At 39.5% G+C, this 19,593-nt stretch overlaps 2 protein-coding genes across 4 annotated transcripts in view; both read left to right on the forward strand.

The window, feature by feature from the left end:
* The first annotated feature begins 59 nt into the window (after positions 1-59).
* On the forward strand, positions 60-6,999 carry LOC307024956 (uncharacterized protein). Its single transcript, XM_079659479.1, has 5 exons — positions 60-865; positions 1,089-1,270; positions 1,374-1,474; positions 5,498-5,627; positions 6,365-6,999. The coding sequence occupies exons 2-5, from the start codon at positions 1,164-1,166 to the stop codon at positions 6,630-6,632; spliced, it is 606 nt and encodes a 201-aa protein (XP_079515605.1). The 5' UTR covers positions 60-865; positions 1,089-1,163; the 3' UTR covers positions 6,633-6,999.
* A 1,534-nt stretch (positions 7,000-8,533) lies between these two features.
* Positions 8,534-19,593, forward strand: part of rnf213b (ring finger protein 213b) — a 44,664-nt gene continuing 33,604 nt past the window's right edge. The window contains exons 1-17 of one of the 3 annotated variants that reach the window (XM_079660426.1): positions 8,534-8,633; positions 9,509-9,643; positions 10,199-11,094; positions 11,174-11,329; positions 12,655-12,827; positions 12,916-13,199; positions 13,289-13,536; positions 14,509-14,715; positions 14,797-14,998; positions 15,095-15,150; positions 15,226-15,391; positions 15,474-15,626; positions 15,811-15,909; positions 16,422-16,544; positions 18,897-19,062; positions 19,165-19,332; positions 19,436-19,579. In XM_079660426.1, the coding sequence (XP_079516552.1) occupies positions 9,554-9,643; positions 10,199-11,094; positions 11,174-11,329; positions 12,655-12,827; positions 12,916-13,199; positions 13,289-13,536; positions 14,509-14,715; positions 14,797-14,998; positions 15,095-15,150; positions 15,226-15,391; positions 15,474-15,626; positions 15,811-15,909; positions 16,422-16,544; positions 18,897-19,062; positions 19,165-19,332; positions 19,436-19,579 (3,331 nt within the window). In that variant the 5' untranslated portion in view covers positions 8,534-8,633; positions 9,509-9,553. Of the gene's footprint in view, positions 8,634-9,508; positions 9,644-10,198; positions 11,095-11,173; positions 11,330-12,654; positions 12,828-12,915; positions 13,200-13,288; positions 13,537-14,508; positions 14,716-14,796; positions 14,999-15,094; positions 15,151-15,225; positions 15,392-15,473; positions 15,627-15,810; positions 15,910-16,421; positions 16,545-18,354; positions 18,400-18,465; positions 18,538-18,896; positions 19,063-19,164; positions 19,333-19,435; positions 19,580-19,593 lie in introns of those variants that run through there. The other 2 variants (XM_079660428.1, XM_079660427.1) reach the window with 2 other exon arrangements.

Below are 19,593 nucleotides of genomic sequence, written 5' to 3' on the forward strand. Positions count from 1 at the left end.
TATGATTTATGGACAAATAACTTTGTTCTATTAAAGGGAAGTCTTAATGCTGCAGCATACAGGCATGCCTTGGAACATGTAAGTTTGATTGAATGACAACAAGAAGCACATTTAATAAGTAGAAAATAACCAATCAGTGAACGACAGTCAAATCAAAAGACATAAAATAAATACTTGAAAAAGGATGACATTTGGTCACAATTCTTAGAAAAATAAGAATTGTGACCAAAATAAACATTTGTACAAATCAGTGATCTCAGATGGACATAAAAATGTTTTTAAATTACCTTAAAACGAGTTGGCATTTTTATACCACCATTTTAAATGAGTGTTATGTTGTGCTTCTACGATCTACAAACATCTAACATTTTGTTAAATTATTTTCTCAATTCTTATTTTGGCCTATAACATGTCAATGGCAATCAGTCCAAGTTAACGGCTTCAAATGTCTTGTTTTGTTCACAAGTAATCACATTTATGAAGACGGAATCAGACAATTTAACTTGTTTTTTTCTTTATTTAAGTTGACAAATTGTAATGGTTCACAATAATCTCTATCAGTTTAGTTGAATAATTTTGAATCCGTAAAAAGAATGAACAAAGCGTTCTTTTATCAGTCAAACAAGGGGAAATCACTTTGAACACATTACAGGCTACTGCAGCCCGTGAAGTGCACATATGGCCGTTTTATCACAACCGCAATACTCTGTAAATGTTTGATCGTTTCCAGAGTACATGAAGAGTTCCCTGTAAGTGAATCTGCCATAACAGATGTTTTACTAGTGATCAGGTGGAGTCCAGTGGAGGTGATCCTGGACATCACACACAGGGCTGCAGATGGACAACAGATGAAGGACAGGAATGTGTAAGTTAGACATGACCGTAAAACTTCCAGCACCTCTGCAGATCATATTGCAGCTTTCTACACTGTAGATACATTTTCCTGTCTTTTATCTGGACATGTTCTGCATTGTCTCACTCGACTAGAGGCAAATTGACTATGACAAGATGCAAAATGATCACAAAGAGACATCAAATACCCTCAGTCTTATAAAGTGTTGACAAATGATGAATGTTGCTGAAACTAGGAGTGAAGGAGAGTTCTGATAGGAAACAGACTGAAGGAACAGGTTTGAGGCAGACTTTGAAGTGGATCCTGATATATGATGCCCAGTCTGATGGGGAGACTGAAGAAGACCCTCCCCCTCTGCAGAGAATATACCCTCCATCCTCTTGTACTTCATTACTTCGCTTTGGACTGCCACTGCAGGTAGGTTCTCCTCATCATTTTTACTTTGAGCTCTGGAGTTGTGGATGTTTAATATTATTATGCAGTTTTTTTTCATAGTTAAATAAACGTGTGTGTGTTTAAGGATGAAGACTGCTGGAGTTCTGCTCGTCTTATCGGTGGCTCTATGTGCCGCTCAGATAAAGAAAATAAGTGGGAGACCGGAGTGGGATTTCAGAAACGAAGGTGAGGAATAAAGTACATTTACTATCACATATTGTTTTAGAGATTTCAGTTTTTTATCATTTTAATTTAACATATTTTATTCCTTAATCTCTCGTGGTAAAAACATTTCTTAAACTTGACACAAAGTGCTTTAAACTCATGTTTATGTTACTATGTTTTAACAGTATTGCATTGACTATTTTAATGCGTGGCCGGTACTAAATGGACATTTTAAAGATATTTAAGGTAACGCTGTCCGGTTACAGGGTGTCCGCGGGGTCTTAAAAAGTATTAAAAGTTGATAAATCAATTTAGCAAAAATTAAGGCTATTAAAAAGTATTAAACGGCATTTTCCAAGGTATTAAGAAGTCCCACAGCAACGACAACATGAAACACCCTTTAATTTACTGAAACGACATGTCGGGAAACCCCCTCAAGACATGCATAGCGCGCCGTAAAATGCTGCTTCTTATTTTAAGTTTCGTTGCCTTGCTCCGCTCTGTGGGGGGTCCCAAGGTGGGTAGACCGGCATACGCAACGCTCTAGGGGTCCAACGGCTCCGTGTGTAAGCCCTATATGATCATTTTCTGATAACGATGAAATAGCCCGCCTCCCTCTCCCCACGTCTCCTGCTGCTGCTGGGCTGTCAGAAGAGGGGGAGGAAAAGAGAGGCAGGCACCGTTTATTAAATATTATTATACAGAGAACAGAGTCGTTATCAATTTGTTTTAAAGCTCAATAAATAACAAAGAAGACCTCTGATCGGCACTTTTCTAATTTTGTACGGAAGATTTAAACTTTAACAGACATGTTGACCGGCGGAACATTTTTTTTAACGGAAACTCTGCCGCACGGTTCCCTCGTCCCTTGGAAGAGGCGGAGAGGTGGGTGTTTTTCATCTGCTGGTGGACTACCTGAGAGATATACAGCAGGAGAACACGTCGTCCACCGCGGAGAATAAACAAAAGGGCAACCATGCTCCGGGGTCTTCTTCGCTGCTTTTGGTGTATTTTGTGGCGGCAGCAGCGCCACTTACAGGCCTGGCATATGTACTACAGCGTTTCCAGCATTTCCAGCGGCCTAGTGTTAACGGACACATTAATGAATCGAATGCGTGTGAACGGAAGACTTTTTTGCGTTTGCGTATGCGTTTTACCGTATGCGTCCTCGTGGGGCCGGGGTCTAAGCCAAACTATCTCCGGTCACAGAGATCTGCTATTTTAAAGTAAAGTCAACACATATCGACCCTAATATAGTCTATATTAAGAACGAGAAAAGTCTTAACCTATATATCGTTTTTTGTAAACATATGACAAATGTGTGAGGGTGATGACGTCAGAGCATCGTCCTATGTGCCAGGGCTTAGCCCCGGACAGCCCCAGCCCAATTTAACCCCTGGGTATTTGTGAGGGAGCTCCTATATGGCATTACCCCGCTGAAGCTCACCAAAGTTTAATATATTTCATAGTTCAAAGTTTTGTGAATTGTTTTGTTTATTGGTCAAATACTGGTTTCTAATGGTTTCTGAGGAGTTTTACTGGAATGAAAGAGCACAGAGTACAGAAGCAACAAAGCAGCATACTGCATTAAACCTGACCTTCACAGAGAGGTTGAAGTTCATGTGGAGAGGAGGCTTCAGTAGTCTGTCTACACTCTGTTTAGTTTTGCTATCTTACAATCAATAAAGTAAATGTGAGGTAAAGTGTGTTGCCAATGTAACCGGCTAGAACTCAAAGTTGCGATGAGGTCTTAAAATGTATGGAAAGGGTCTTAAAAAAGGTCTTAAAAGGTATTATATTTGACCTCAGGATTCCTGCATATACCCTGGGTTAGATTCAAGACTCAAAGATGTTATTGTCATGACATGCTACGGTGTAGTTATGTCATGTATTAAAAACTGAGATCGCAAGTTCCTCAACAGTGCAATTACAAACCATACAAAAAATAAATATTAAAAACAATAATAGAAATAGAGCAAGCTCAGGTGTTTGATTGTCTTATGGCCTGTGGGAAGAAACTGAGTCTGGTGGTTTTTGTCATTTTTAGTTATTAATATTATGTTATATTATATATCATCCTTTTGGACCTGGTGAATGCATTCGACACGGTGAATGAATTGGAGTTTCAGGGTCTGCACTTTCCCTCCTCACCTCATACCTCAAAGACCCTACAGGGTAACTTGGAGAGGGTCCGAGTCCGACCCTTGTCAATTAACTACAGGGTCCCTCAGGGCTCTGTTCTTGGTCCCCTCCTCTTCTCCTTGTACACAAACTCGCTTGGATCAGTCATTAGCCCGCATGGTTTTTCATACCACTGCTACGCTGACGACACCCAATTAATTCTGTCCTTTCCCCGCTCTGAGACCCAGGTCGTCGCACGCATCTCTGCTTGCCTAGCAGACATCTCTCAGTGGATGTCTGCTCACCACCTCAAGCTCAACCTTGACAAGACTGAACTGCTTTTCTTTCCGGGAAAAGATTGTCCCACTCTTGACCTAACAATCAATATTGGCACCTCGATTGTTTCCCCGACTCAGACTGCAAGGAATCTAGGTGTGACCCTACAGTAGATAACAAACTGTCCTTCACTGCAAATATAGCTGCTACAACCCGCTGCTGCAGATACACGCTTTACAACATCAGGAGAATACGTCCCCAGCTGACTCAGAAAGCGACGCAGGTTCCAGGCTCTCGTCATCTCTTGCCTAGATTACTGCAACTCCCTCCTGGCTGGTCTACCTGCATGTGCCATCCGACCTCTGCAGCTCATCCAGAATGCAGCGACTCGTTTGGTCTTCAACCTTCCTAAATTCTCCCACACCACGCCGCTCCTCCGCTCCCTTCACTGGCTTCCGGTAACTGCTAGAATCCACTTCAAGACAATGGTACTTGCGTACCATGCTTCCTACATCCAGGACATGGTTAAACCGTACACCCCAGCGCGTGCACTCCGCTCTGCATCAGCCAAACAGCTCGCTGCACCCGCACTGCGAGGGGGACCCAAGTTCCCATCAGCAAAAACACGTGGGTTTGCTATCCTGGCTCCAAAATGGTGGAATGAGCTCCCCATTGAAATCAGGACAGCAGAAAGCTTACACATCTTCCGGCGCAGACTGAAAACTCATCTCTTTCGACTCCACTTCGAGCGATAGAATTACTAACAAAGCACTTATATACTAATAAAGGACTGGCAGTTGAGTAGCACTTGCTAGCTCTATGAAACCTGATGTACTTATATGATTCTGTTTTCTTCAAGTTTGTACTTTGTTGGTCGAACGCACTTATTGTAAGTCGCTTTTGATAAAAGCGTCAGCTAAATGCAATGTAATGTAATTATATAGGACTCTAATTCTGACGCAACCTAAGACATATTTATAACAATGCTTTCTCCTAAAAATAAAGTTTCCTAGATATTCATATTTTCTTTTTATATTGAAATGCATCCTATGTTATGGTATTCACCCGTGATTAATTGTTTCTAATTATTGCCTTTTATGTTAAGCAGTTTGTATTGCATTCTATGCGGGAATGTTGACCACTATTTTATTATCGTTAATATTATTATTTTAATGTTGTTTTTTAAATATAATACAGATGTCTTTTTAACATCCCAACTGAAAATCACCCTTTCAATTCAACCCTTTAAAGCCAGATGTATTTTACCTGCAAATCACTGAATCTGATATCCAGAGTTACAGATGCAGATGATTCATTAGATTTTACACATAACAATTTATACTTCTATCTTATGTTATGTTTTTTCCCTTCTATGATATATTTTCTTTTAATGTTCCTTATTTCTTTTCTTTGTGTTTTTCTTTCTATTGTTCTACTTTCAATAACTGGATACAGAGCTTTTACCCATAATGCATTGGGTAACTTTTTATAATTAGATATTTGATTCAGGTGCTTTTTCCACTACGGAGGATTATTTGAATAATTACTTTTGAATAATTTCACAAGCAAACATATTCAAAAAGCACGTTATTTAATGATCATAATTTGTGTTGGTTTGTGTTTCACTGTGGTTCTTTGTGTGTGCAGCGGAGAAAGTGAACACCAAAGCATGTTCCAACCTCACGCTGGTGTTAGACAACTGGAAATACGCCATCATGACGCAGGTCAAAGATCTGCTGCTGCACGACCACAGCACCGTGCTGCCCGACTATGGACGGTGAGGACCAATCTGTTTTCATTTAACCAGGATGCATAGGTGGGTTAATGAAGGGGCCCACCGAGCACAGGGGCCCAAAGGGGACTGCTGGCCTTCACCTGCAAAATGTCCCTCAAAGTGACAACCAAGAATAGATAAAAATGACCCTAAAGAGACATAAAATACCTACAAATGGACACAAGAACACCACATAATGACTCAAAGGATAACCACAATGACAAGAAAGAAACACAAGAAAACCACATAGATGACACACAATGATGACAAAAGACTCAAAAAAGACAGGCAATGTACTCAAAGACATAAATTCACTCATAAAAACAATTGACCACAACAAATAGATACAAGACAATAGATACAAATGACCAGATTGAGATGCAAAACGACTGAAAAGAGACATAAAATGAACACAAAAAGGCACAACAATTATCAAAAGAGACACAGAATTACCAATATATATTTATATATATATATATACACAAAACCAGAGAGATACTGTATGTTACAACTACAAACAGACACAAAAGAACAATAAAAAGATGACAGAAAATCCACTACAAAATATTGTGTCTTGCTACAATGTTGGAAAGATGTTGGGAACTCTTGCATGTCTGTGAAAGCGGCCCATTTTGTTATAATAATGTGATTGTATTCTATGTATATGTTCCTCTCACGTCCTTATTGCGGGTGAAAATAGCTTTTATTGTAAGTAATAAAAGTGAATTCCCCTCCCTCAGGATCCAGCCGCTGTCAGACGCTCTGGGAGATCTGTACGGGGAGTTCAACGCCCTGAAGGAGCGCCTCTCTGAGCTCACCGTCAAGTTTGAGGGAGTGGAGGGCTTTGTGGACGACGTGCGCTCAGGAAGGAAGCCTTCACAGCCCCGAGGTGAAGCCAGACCCCAGGGGTGGCAGCCAGGGGAGGGGGGGGCTGCAGGCTTCAATGCTGGGGGTCAAGGCAGGAGGAGGAGGGTGGTCGTTCGGAGAATCAAGAAACCTGCAGCTTGAGAGTTCGAATTAAGGATGATGACGCTTTGAGACACAGCCTCATGCCTGGTGGGGAGCAATGTTATGTTTGATGCAGGATATTGCTCTTAGCCTCCAAACCAGTTCAATTAGCTCTTTCTGCTAAAGTCAGGGAATTTAGGAAACTGACGGATACATTTTTTATCTACAGGTGAGGTTATTTCCATCTCATTTTAGGCCTAACACTCGAATGTTTGGAAACTATTTTTCATTGCTGCAATTACATCACATGTTTAAATTGTAACACAGGAAATAAATCCTGATACAAAACCCTAAAGAGATCAAGTGAAACTGTTAGATTTACAGTTTACACACTGCCTATAACACGTTTTTATTTTCGTGTTGAACTTTCTAGTATTTTGGGGGGGGGGGGGGGGGGAGCGGAAACCAATATGACTTTTTAATGTATTTATTCCTATTGCTCATCTTTTCTCATTGGACTGTCTCTGATAAACTTCCTGCATAAAGAGGTGTTTTTGTATTTATATACTGTTGTATATATATTTTTTTATACCACAAGATGGCTCTGCAAACTGTTAACTGAATCAACCATTTGAAATGATACAGTTACTCTTCAGCCTTTTCACTACTGTGATCTTATATATTTACATATTATTTCACCTGTCATCATCCAGCAAATGTATCTGGTTATAGAAAACAACTTTTCAAAAGTATTTTCCTCATGTCAACAACCAGTGTTCCATTAACACAACAACCCTCCAGTTATCATGTTTGATATACTCATTATTTTAATGTTTGTTCTTCATCTTACTAGTAGCCTGGTTTCTAGCTAAATAACTTGTTTTGGACATGCTTTGTATTTTATCTGTTTCTATCGAATAAGCATTTTTTAAGTCGATTTTTAAATAGTCCAAATTTCACTAAACCTTACATTGAAGAAAAAGTCTGGACTAATGCAAATTTTAAAAGTTATCCATAACAACGGATTTACTTACAATTTTAGCAAAGACCATCATAAATTAGCAAGTAGCCTATTAAAAGTACACATTTTGCAAAAAATTACCCATTTATAAATCGTTGGGCAATTATTACTGTTGCATTCATCTGTGAAATAGTGTATAACTGTGTTGGTAGGTGTAAGAATGTGACATGAGAGTGGTGGATTTTACACAATCTATTTATGTGCAATCTGGTTACAGGAAATTGCAGAAAATAATTGGCAGTTATAATTGAGGAAAACGGACAATTGTTTAAAAACACAACAGCTTCCAAGTAGTAGTACAAACTTGCTGTATGGTTGGGCCAACAATAGGCATTAAATACAAATAGAAATAAAAACAAGTGCTGCAAAAATAAAACAATAACATGATTATAACATGAACAATATACCTACTAGAAGCAATATATTGTAAAGTAGTATTCAATGGACTTTCTAATGTAAATAGCTGCACATTTACCTCAAGTGTGTACTGTAATGCAATACTTAAGTATTGTATTTACATTCAACCTCTGGTATTATAAAATATATGCGTTTAGATTTTACTTTAAAAAGCACATAAAACCTAAAGCATTGAAACCTGAAAAATCATAGGTTTCTAAACTGCCCATATCCTGAAGTGAAAGACACTACCGAGTAAATGAACGCAGCATAAGTTTCTTGTTTGATGAGATTCAGAGAGAAATGAAACTGAAACCCAGGCTTCTGCATTAGGGACTGTCGAGAAATTGTTAGTAAATCACGAATGAATACAGTGTTTTAATTGGCGATTTTTTCACCATAAGTGTTTTAAAAATGATTAATATGTTGAAATAGGTTTTGCGAATTAGCACGTTAGCTTAGATAGAGTTTACGTCAAAGGGAAACCGCAAACTTTAAAGTAGTCGAGTAATTTCGCGATCCTCCCTTGAAGTGAAAACTAGGGAGGTTGCAGCAGATATAAAAAAAACATTTCCTCAACAGTTCTTCACAAGTTGTTTTCCAAGATATCATCTGACAGGCCGTACCAACCTCTTACTGAAAAGGTAACTAAACATAGCATAAATATATGACATGTCATTAGCCTTATATCAACTGCTTCACTTGTGCAATATAGCTACATTTTGTGCAGTTTTCACAGGTAATCCAAATATGTACCTGACATAGGCAGAGGTGTAACTCAGTTACAGGTTAAGGTCCTGTATTCCAAATTGTAGCTAAGTAAAAGTAAAAAAACATTAGCATTATACTTTAAGTATCAAACGTACTCCTGCAGAATGGCGCATTTAAAGGTGGGGTATGCATGGCCGTATCCACCATTGAGGTCACCGAGGTCCATACCTCGGTAATATTTTTCGAGCTGTGTAAACAACTTGTGAAATAATTGCACTAAACGGGGTTCTTTGCAGTACTTTCATTTACTAGTAGCTAGTAACTAAAAAATGTTGTCAGTAAAAAGAATTAAGTAGCTTGTGTGTACTTGAGTGTACTTAGTTACATTCCTTCACTGGATATAGGTTATGCCCTATAAACAGGGATTTAATGTATTGAATTGAATTATGATTTAATAACCCTTTTTGTATCTTAATGAATCGTCAACGGCCTAAAATTAGCTCAGAGAAATACAAATCAGTCAGTCAGCTGACATTTATGTTTTTATTGATTTATAATGTATTCATTGTATTGATAACATACTTGGTATTTATAGCCCTTGTGGTGTTATATAACAGACTAGGTGACATATTTGTTTATTTTAGTTGTATAAATGATTAATTCTAACGAAGGGGTGCATTTTTAATCTTCAGTGTCAGCATTTCTCTTCTTGCCACTCCCTAACTGACAGTTATCTAACTGACTCAACTTGAATAGTAAGTGTCCCAGAGAGACATGGAGGATGTAACTGAGATGTTTATATTCATAGACAGACATCAGGGGAACAGGGACTCCCTTCAGAAAGTCCCTACAGATGGAGGGGGGAGCAGGAAACGTCCCCAGCACCTCTGGATCCCAGCGAGGGGAGGATGATGCAACCAAAAAACGCAAGAAAAGAAATAAGGTATGCTGTTTTCCATTTTCACATTTTTCACACAAAGACAGGTATGCAGCTCTTAGCTATTACCTACCACCAATCTAAAAGCACAACATTCAATTGACCACAGTAACAACAACAACTACATTTCCCTATTATATTTTTAGGGTGATAACATCTTATAATATGAGGAAAGACATTTGAAGCTTTATATGTAAACCTCAATAAAAGCTTGGAATGTAAAAATAAATAGATACCATAATCCCTAGTAACTAGGTATTTGTACATGCATAATGTGCTCAGTGCATCACATGTAATGATTGTTACAGGCCCCATGTACCCTCACAGGTGTTTTCACCTTTTGTTCTGATTAGTGGAGTTGCGTGAAGCTCTGCTGCGTTCAGCATCTATTTACACAATTAGAAAGATGTAAATTGCCCAAAACAGGATATTCCTAAAACAATATTTTCCTCACATCAATGAAATAAGGTAGGAATGCAGTCATAGAAAGAAATCCCACACATTATTTGAGTGACCGTTTGATAAAATAAAAGCAAATCTTTATGTTGATGTGTATTCCAGGAACAAAGGCCAGGATACCACAACAAGAAGGTCAAAGACAAAGAGAGGAGGAAAAAGAAGAATCAGAAAACACAAAAGAGCACCTCCAGTGTAAAGAAAGATGCAGATTCTGAAAATGAAGACACAGATAAAGGTGAGATGGAGGTTGTAGGAACAAGCAACCAAACTGAGGAGACTCGGCCCGTAGAAACGCAACATGTGGATCCACAAGCGGAAGACAAAGTTCAGACTGTGGAAGAACAAAGCCACGGGGATGCTAAGATGGTGCAAGCTCACACTCAAACTCCCATTGTTTGTCAGAACGACCAGGAAACACAGACCGACTTCTCTGAGGCAAAACAAGACGATGAGAAGACTCAACCTGAGACGGAGACGAAGAAGCCAAAAGATACAACTAAATACACACAAACTCCTGTTGTTTGTCACAGCGACCAGGAAACACAGACCGACTTCTCTGAGGCAAAACAAGACGATGAGAAGACTCAACCTGAGACGGAGACGAAGAACCCAAAAGATACAACTAAATACACACAAACTCCTGTTGTTTGTCACAGCGACCAGGAAACACAGACCGACTTCTCTGAGACAAAACAAGACGATGAGAAGACTCAACCTGAGACGGAGGAGAAGAAACAAGACACGCCAGAAGCCAAAATGCAAAACACTGTTCAGACTCAGTTAAAGCAAAATGCAAACAAAGGCAATGACAAAGCAGCATCAGAGTCAACCGAGAAGCAAAACCCTGAGAAGGAGTCAAAGTCTAAAGAGGAGAATCCCTCTGCCAAACCCAAGTCATGGGCCAAAGTAGTGTCTGGAGAGGGTGGGAGTCAGAAACAGTCCAATGTGGAAGCCTCCAAAGCAGCGGATAAAAACACAAAAACACCCCAAAGCACACGGTAAGACAGGCACAAGCAGCAACATCTGATACTGTGGTTGTTGGTGGGACAGTTAACGTGTATTCTCCCTTCTCCACAGGGATCGAAGCCCAGTGAGATATCCACCCACTGCTCCCATGTTCACCGTTCACATCTACGCAGTGCTGGACAAAAAGTTTAGATTCAACCAAGAACAAGACACGCTTATGATGTGTTATGATGAAGGGCAAACACCCTTTAAGATTACGCAGTTTGTGTGAGTATTCACTTTTTAATCTGCAAATCATTCAAGAATCATAGAATTGTAATTTAAGTTCTTACTCAAATTTCATTTGAGGGTGTTAATACTGTATGTTGTAAATGTATTATCTTTTCAATTTACACACGGCATCTATTGTACGTCTGTCTGTCCTGGGAGAGGTATCCCTCCTCTGTTGCTCTCCCTGAGGTTTCTCCCATGTTCCCCTTTAAACTGTGGGTAACTGTAACTGTACTTGTGTACTGTACTTGAGTCTTGCTTAAGTATATTCATGTGTTTCTACTTTCTACTTCACTACACAAAATACTGTACTGTTTACTTTACTGCAGTTATTTCACTGCCATAGTTACAAGTAGGCCTGTATCAAATAGATACATCTTCAATCTTTTTTTATTACATGAACATTCAAATAAATTAAGAAGCAAGCCCATATGCACTGTAGCAGCTAAAGATCAGGCTATAATGATATAATTAGTGAAATATTATTTGTAGAATATCTTGATTAGTGTGGTCGGTCTTAAAGTCAAAAGGCTTGAAAAAAGATAGATCAAATCATTTCCAACATGTTTTCTTTCTTTTATCTCTATTTGTTGGCGTTAAGCTTTTCAAAATGGTTATTTTTACTGTGGTCAACAAACAGTTTTTTTTCTCAATCTAACGGCACCATTTTTATCATTCAGTTAACCGCACAACACAAACTCAACTTTTCCCTTATTTATAGGACAGACAATTGAAGCCAATTTAGATTTTAATTTCAAAACGTTTTTCTTATTTTAAATGTGATGCATTGTTAAACTTTAAAGGCCCCACATACCCTCACAAGTGTTTTCACTTGTTGTGCTGATTAATCAGGGTGGAGTTGTGTGGAGTTGTTAAAAAAACATTTCATCTCAATAATAATAATAAAAAGCACTTTGTTTGTTTTAAAAAAACATTATCTGGAAGCGATTTTTTTAAACAAAAAAACAATCTGGAAGCGATTTTTTTAGTACATTTCGCTAGGGATGCTCTTGTAGTTTTAAACAAGCAAAATCTTTAATTGATGACTTTTTTTTGTAACAGAGTACAGTTATTGCTCAGCAGCTGTAGACAGGGATGCATTTAGCCTCTTGAGAGTCAGTGTTAATCAAAGTGTTAACCATGAGTTGCTTCTACATGGCCACATTATTAATATGACTTGATAACATTTGCCTTGATTATCAAGAGCATTATCCAGTGCACACCGTTGCCATGAACACAATTGTTCTAATATTCAGCCTTCACTGCAGTTTTGTATCTTCAGTAAAGATGTCCCAACAGATGTTTCAATATGTTCTGTGTAGTGGACTACAACCGGGAGGATATCTGGTGGAAGCAAGTCTTTCCGTTGAAGAGCGGGAATTGACAAGAGGCGAGTGGTGGGTGTATTGGTATGGTGTGAAGCAACGATCCAAAGACATAAAGACAGGAATCACTAAAAGACACGTTCGTATCCCATTCAACACAAACATTAAAGGTAAGGCAAGAAACCATTTAGCTCTAGCATTCTAACACATATCTATACATTTTCTTCTTGAACAAGAACCTACCTGTGATCTATCTAGAGCTGCACCTTTATGAAGGCTTCATTTCTCGTCATGACGGGCAAAGTTTGTGGGAGTCTAGCCTTCAGATGATCGGTTTACAGAGATCAAAAAGTGTTGCGGTATCAGAAGCCTGGCAGGCCTCAGCGGGGACTCTGCTGAACAGAATCTTCCAGAAATGGAACCCATCTGACAAACAGAGCACTGAGAGGTTGTGTGGCAGCTTGTCGCATTTTATGGAGAGTCTCGGTTCTGCACACACAAGGATGGCATTTCCAGGTCATTCACAACCACCAATGATCAAGGTTGGTTGAACAAGAAGAATATAAATCACAGTATTTATTATACTTTACCACAAATTGTCTGCCTCTAATCACATTTATTGTATTCCCAGACATCTGAGCTGATTGAGGAAACATTGGTTCAGATTCTAAAAGGAGAGCCGAAGGAGAAAGTCCCCGGCAGCTGGAGGAGCAGCAGTCCTCTCATTCAGGGCCTGTCTGTGTTCATGGTTTCCCAAAAGTGTAACATCAGCCTCGGAGTGAAAGGATTGGCTGAGCTGTGTCTCCTCGTGTCCTCAGAGACATCGATGGACAAGAAACACCTGGACGAGTTGCTAAGTGATTTCCAAAATCCACAATTGTAAGTCTGGAAAAAGTGTCAAGTAGTTCGACAAAATAGAGGTCAATTTACTTGGTTTCTGTCAACTATCTTCCATAACTTCCATGACTCATTACACTATCTGAAATACTGTATATATAGCCTACTGAAACACTCTCTTTAACATCGGTTCCCTATTTAAAATAATTTCTGGATTCAGTACATAGAAGTCTTAATTTCAGGATCTACTCATAGAGGGGGGTGGCCCATTACTGCATGAAAGCAGAGAAAAGAACATATTCGATTTTAGGAATTTAAAGTAAGATATATCAAGGGATTTTGAAAAAATGTAACCCCATAGGCAAACATAAAAAAAGGTCACATTTTTATTCATGCTAAACTTTCATGAATAAAAAATATTTAAAAAACGTTTTTAGTATTTATCAATTCCCAAACAATTAGGCTTAAAATTGTTGGCAAAATAACACTTTTTAAAGAGTCCCTATTGTGCTTTTTAGGTTTTTGTTCCTTTCCTGTAGTGTGTTATATAGGTTTTAGTGCATATAAATGGCTGAAATCACTCGAGAGGGAGTTTCTCTCACCCCCTGCCTGAAACGCCTCAATAGGACTCCTTTGTTTACTTCTATAACATAGTGACATCACTAAGTAACACTCACACTTCTATTGGCTAGCGCTCCAACACATTGCACATGATGGTTAAGGGGTTAAGGGGTGGGACATCTCTATTCGGTTGACCGAATTGATCACAACAGAGCAATCCAGCTAACCAATTAGAGCAGACTGGGCTCTGGTTTCAGACCGAGGGTGAAAAGAGGGGCTGCAGTACAGGCAGTATGAGAGAAATAAAGAGCTTTTTGAACAGCAAAGGTTTGGTTCTTTGTTAAAAAGGAACGTTTAAAAAAAAAGGAAGTTGTGAATCGATTCAGATGAAATTGTTACATGAATGGATTTTGCCTCATCCCTAATTCTCCCACTTCTCTATCCTCCCTTCAGTGTGCTGTTGGCTCTGATGAACCGCTGTGCTCAGTCCATGGTGTCAGAGCTCGTCCTGCTCCTTCCTCTGCTCTTCAGGCTCAGACAGCCGGGAGCGGACGCAAACAAAGTGGGTCCGTCTGTGGAGGAGGACAACTGGTCAGGACTTGAAAGAGTCTATTACAGACAGTTCAGGGAGAACATACAGTCCCACCCTGACAAAAGGAAGTGAGTGTGTCTCAAAGCATCCTTACTTTCCTAAAACAGATGATGCCTTTTTAATTTAAAAAACACTTAACTTTTTCACAGGAAAATGCTGGGTTTGATCCAGGCACACCTAAAAAAGGCTGAGGAGATGCCTCTGCTTCTGGTGAGCTGGTTATCTCTGGTCGCATTTGAGGATCTTCCGGAACTTTCAGACATGACGGGAATACCTGCAGAGCACCTGATCCAGAGTCTGCTGTACAGACTGCGAAGATGTGTAGAGTCAAGGGATAACGACAGAGCAGAGGTGAACAAATCAAATACATTTACATATTTAAGACTCCAAATACTGTTGTTATAACACCAAAATAATGCTTTGTAATATTTTATTTTCTGCATGCAGAGCACTCAGAAAATCCTGACCCATTTACTGCCGAAGGTAGACAAAGAGAAGGAAAGGTAAGAGCTGAAATATTTCCCATGATGCATTCTAGCGTTGTTTTGCTCCCTGTAACTTGTGTTTTGTGTCTGTAGAATGATTGAATCTGGTAATATAAAGCTGGTCTTCTCGAGCTGCATCAGTGTGTTGACAAACACATGTACAATAACGCAACTCGTCCAGTCGTACCACGCTGCAGTCCTCTCCTACCAGCTGGTGTTGAAATTGGCAGACATGATGGATGTTAAACTGAAGAAAGAGGTAATCATTTCCTTAAAACGCACTCTGAATGCCTTATTTTGGAGTAGTAACTTTAATTCATGGTTTCTTTTGTGCCTTTCAGTCCTCGGAAGATGAGTTTGAGACCTCAAATAAGAAACTCTTGGAGGTTCTACAATCCGTGCAGCAGGGAGTCATTGAGTGGAGAGATGCATTGCTGCACAAACCCCTTTTGAAGCATGAGTCTAAAACACTCTGCTATCCAAAGGAAATTGAGGTAAACATTAAAAAGAATATTGGAAAGTATTTAAATTAATTATTCAGTTTGCTTCTTTCTTGTATGCAGTTTGCAGCGAACAGATAAAGTGAAACAAAAATAAATGCTGTAAAGGTGAAAAATGAACTTGATAAACCCTGTTTTCTTTCCTGAAAAAATGTTGTTTGATTTTCTTAATGATCAGATGTGGGACTCGCTGCTGAAGGTGGAATGTTCTCTTGAAGAGGTTTCATCCAGTTGGAGGTTGACCCTGAAAAAAGACCTGAAGAAGAGGATTTCTAAGGTGATCATTTATTGATCAGAGTAAAATAGACATTATTATTCATAGTAGACAGTAGTAGACATAACCATGTGTAAGCTTGTGGGAACAATATTTAGAGTATCTGTATGTCCACAGATTATCTCTTATAATAATGTACCCTCAGCCTAATTTTGTTTGTGTATTTTATGACTTTATGCACAAAAAAAAGGGTTGTTTTTTAGTCTCAAAAACTTTCATTCGGAAAAAGGTTTGGTGTCATCTGGAAGTGGACCATACGATTCATTCTATACCTGATATGCTATATAATCCACTTAAATTAGGCACAATACAAGACTACAAAATGAAAAATCACTCTTTCTTATTTTAGATGCCATTGACTATAAGAGATCCAGGAGTGACAATTACAGAGTGGCCTTTTCTAGTTTGTATTCTGTTAGTTATCTGCAGATCAAACCAAGAGCAAAGTTACGGGATCCAGTAGCAGCAGGTAAATGCTTTCCTCTTTACAGGACATTTACAGTGTTTTTTTGCAGGCCAGTGAAGAGGACAAAGTCTTGGTCTGCTGCCTTGAAATTGCAGCCATAAGAAAAAGTGACGAGGTGGTACAGACAAGTTTCGACGAGCTGTGTCAGTCTGCTATCAAGGAAATCTGCCAGGTACAGTGCATATTAATTATCTGTTCAAGGTACGTCCTTACAGAAAGCTCTGTATTCATAAGATGCCTTTGGGTGTTAATGTACGGTCAACACCTATGCATGCTAACCCATGTAATAGAGTCGTGCAGGATTGAGTCCAAAAACCCAGAAACGAGTTAGCATTTTACCACTTCCGACTGCTTGTCTCTTTTTTAAACATCTTTTTGTTCAGTTACCTGAAATACAGTAAGATCTGTGGTTAACACTAGCTTAAAAAATAATTTTCACTTTTTCTTTTAACATATCAAGATGAAAATACCCCACTCGTGAATGTCTGATCCTTAAATGTGTCATTTAAAGCAGTGGTTGCTAACAAGAATCTAAATTTGACTAAACGTTGTCATGCCAAACATTAAGGCCCGGACACACCAGCCCTTCTCACTTCTCTTATTTTTCATTTCCTCGCTCCTCGGTCTCGGTCTCACCGGAAGTTGATTTGTCTGCGCCATCTTGAGTAGCGTCCCAATGGCCTTATTTTTGCCGGAGGAGCGATAATGGAGGAGCGATAACCGAGGAACCATCAGACCATCCTCCGATGAAATCCTCAGACACTCGCCCAGCCCCTTACTGTATATCGCTCACTGATTGGACGATGCAGTGCATGCACTCATCTGATGCTTCTTGACATGAGAGCAGTTTCCCAGCGGAGTGAAGAAAATACATGAACCTCACGGGACTCACTCCTCAGTTTATACCGTCTTTTGTTTCCATTCATGTATCATTTAGTTACAAATATGTGATATATCTGAACAACAAAGTGGTCAAAAATCATTTTATTCATTTTTTGGAAACATTTTCATGAACGCCTTTTTGTTATACATTGTCATTTCCATTCAGTCAGTCATTAAGTGCTATTTAAAATGTTAATTTGCTACATATCCAAACAAACAAACAAACAAAGTGTGCAATCCAATGAATGTTAATCTAACTGGGTTTTGATAGATAACATATCTCTTTTTCTTCTCTGAATTATTTTTATTTATTTTGTGCACTCTAATCAATATTAATCATATTGTTCGTTTATACATTTTAAGAATGGGGTTTATCTTTTTTGAGAATGAGTTCTTATTTTATTTTATTTATTTGGATCTACAACAGATGATACAAATGTTTGTGTCAGTAAATGTGTACTAACAGAGGCGGGGGTGTGTGTGGAAACAACGGGGACAGAGCTGGCTGCTGTCAGACGATCAGCTGTGCAGCGTCATCACAAACGGACGTCGCTTCACGTGACGCTCCGGAGGAAAGGACGTCCCATTGCTCTTAAAACTAATTTCCCTGCTTCTCGTGGTTTCCTTGCATCTCTCCATGCTTCCATGGTGAGAGGGACTAGTCGCAGGGAAACGACGCAAGTGAGGGACGCAAGGAATCCATTTAACCGGAGTCAGAAAATCAGGCCGAAATCGGCCGTTTTCGTGAGTCGGACGACAAAGCGTTCCCTGTCGCCCAAACTCAATTTGGTGTGTCCCGCACCGTCGGCCGTGACACGCCTTATTTGGCCTTTCATGGCCGACGTACGGCCGATTCAACATGCGTCGGCCACAGGCAGTCGGACAAAGAAATCACTCTGATTGGCTGTTCAGCTAGCGAATCAGTGCATGAGAAGCGAAACGGTTGCTTGAGAATGTCTTCCACAAGCAACACTCCAATGGCTGATAGCTCCAGTACCGCACAAAACATGTTTTCGATGGACGAGAGTGAAAATGGAACACACACTCTATTTATTGTTTGTTTATATCACGTAGTCTGTTCTTCTTCTCTGTCTTCCGGTTGTTGCCTCTTTTGAATGACGAATACACACTACCGCCGCCTGCTGGTAAGGAGAGTTATTGCCACTCACGCGTGCGTCAGTTCGTACGTGCTCGGCTGAAGTCTGCGGTGTGTTCCAGTGCGACACATGGCCAAGACGCAGGAGAACACAGCAACGCAACAGTCGGCTTCGGCGAGTTCTCTGGTGACTGCTTGGTGTGTCAGGGCCTTTAGCCGCCTTTAGCTTAGCGCTGGTGATACGAAGTCATGCTTCTTTGATTTCGTTTTGTATATCCTACGTTAGCTTTTTACTTCTCGCAATTGCTTTGACTTTTCTATCATCATAAAATGAGTGTCATGTGGAGATCATCATGCTGGAAAAAAAGTTAAAGTATCAAGAACATGTAGCCTGTATGCTAACTTCCTGGTCGGGAATGACGTCCTCCATCAAAGTGTTCATAAGTTACTTTTTCTCAAACCTTAGATGTTTTTTTTCTCACAAAACAGGTCAATCAAAAGTGAAATAATGACAAAAGATATATTATCATACTTTTCTGTTTTCAGAGAAAGCAGGAGGGAAGCCTGATGTGGAGCCTCTATTCTAAGACGAAGGACCCACCCGTTGTTGTCTTGTCTGCTGTTGTGGTTGAATCAGCAGCACGATTCAGAGACGACTCTGTAGTCCAGCTGCTAGATCCACAGTCTGCCATGAACTACCTGCTGTCTCAAAGTACATTTCTTTTTTTATCATTCACTTATATTATATTTTTTCCATGAAGAATGTTTACTCAGTAAGTTTCACAATGGTAACAATGGCATTGTTTTGGTGCAGGTGATTGGAAGTCGATCCACGTGGATGATGCTGCAAGACAGGTTTTCGACAACTGTGTGACCTCTCTGCATCATCTGGTGGAGTCGCTGCTTCAGGGAGACGTGGCCCTGGGAAACCTGGAGACCTGTCTGAAATACAGAGAGCAGTTCAAGAGACTTCATCAGCAGTGTATGGATCTTTTCATTACAAAAATCCCCCCTTGATTACTACATTATATTCCTCCTTATTGGAAAGGTGTTAGTTAATAATAGCTGCATTATGTCTTCCACAGACAAGAAACAAATGAAATCTGAGAGCGTTCCTGTCAATGTGGTTTTGGATCAGAGAGAGAAGGATTTGGAGTCGTTCAAGCAACGAAAAAAGAAAATGGATACACTGATAAAGATGATAGCAAAGGTGGCAGAAAGCCTCACAGGTAAATCAAAGTGG

This window comes from Notothenia rossii (genome assembly GCF_949606895.1).
Source record: "Notothenia rossii genome assembly, chromosome: 11".
Taxonomy (NCBI): Eukaryota; Metazoa; Chordata; class Actinopteri; order Perciformes; family Nototheniidae; genus Notothenia; species Notothenia rossii.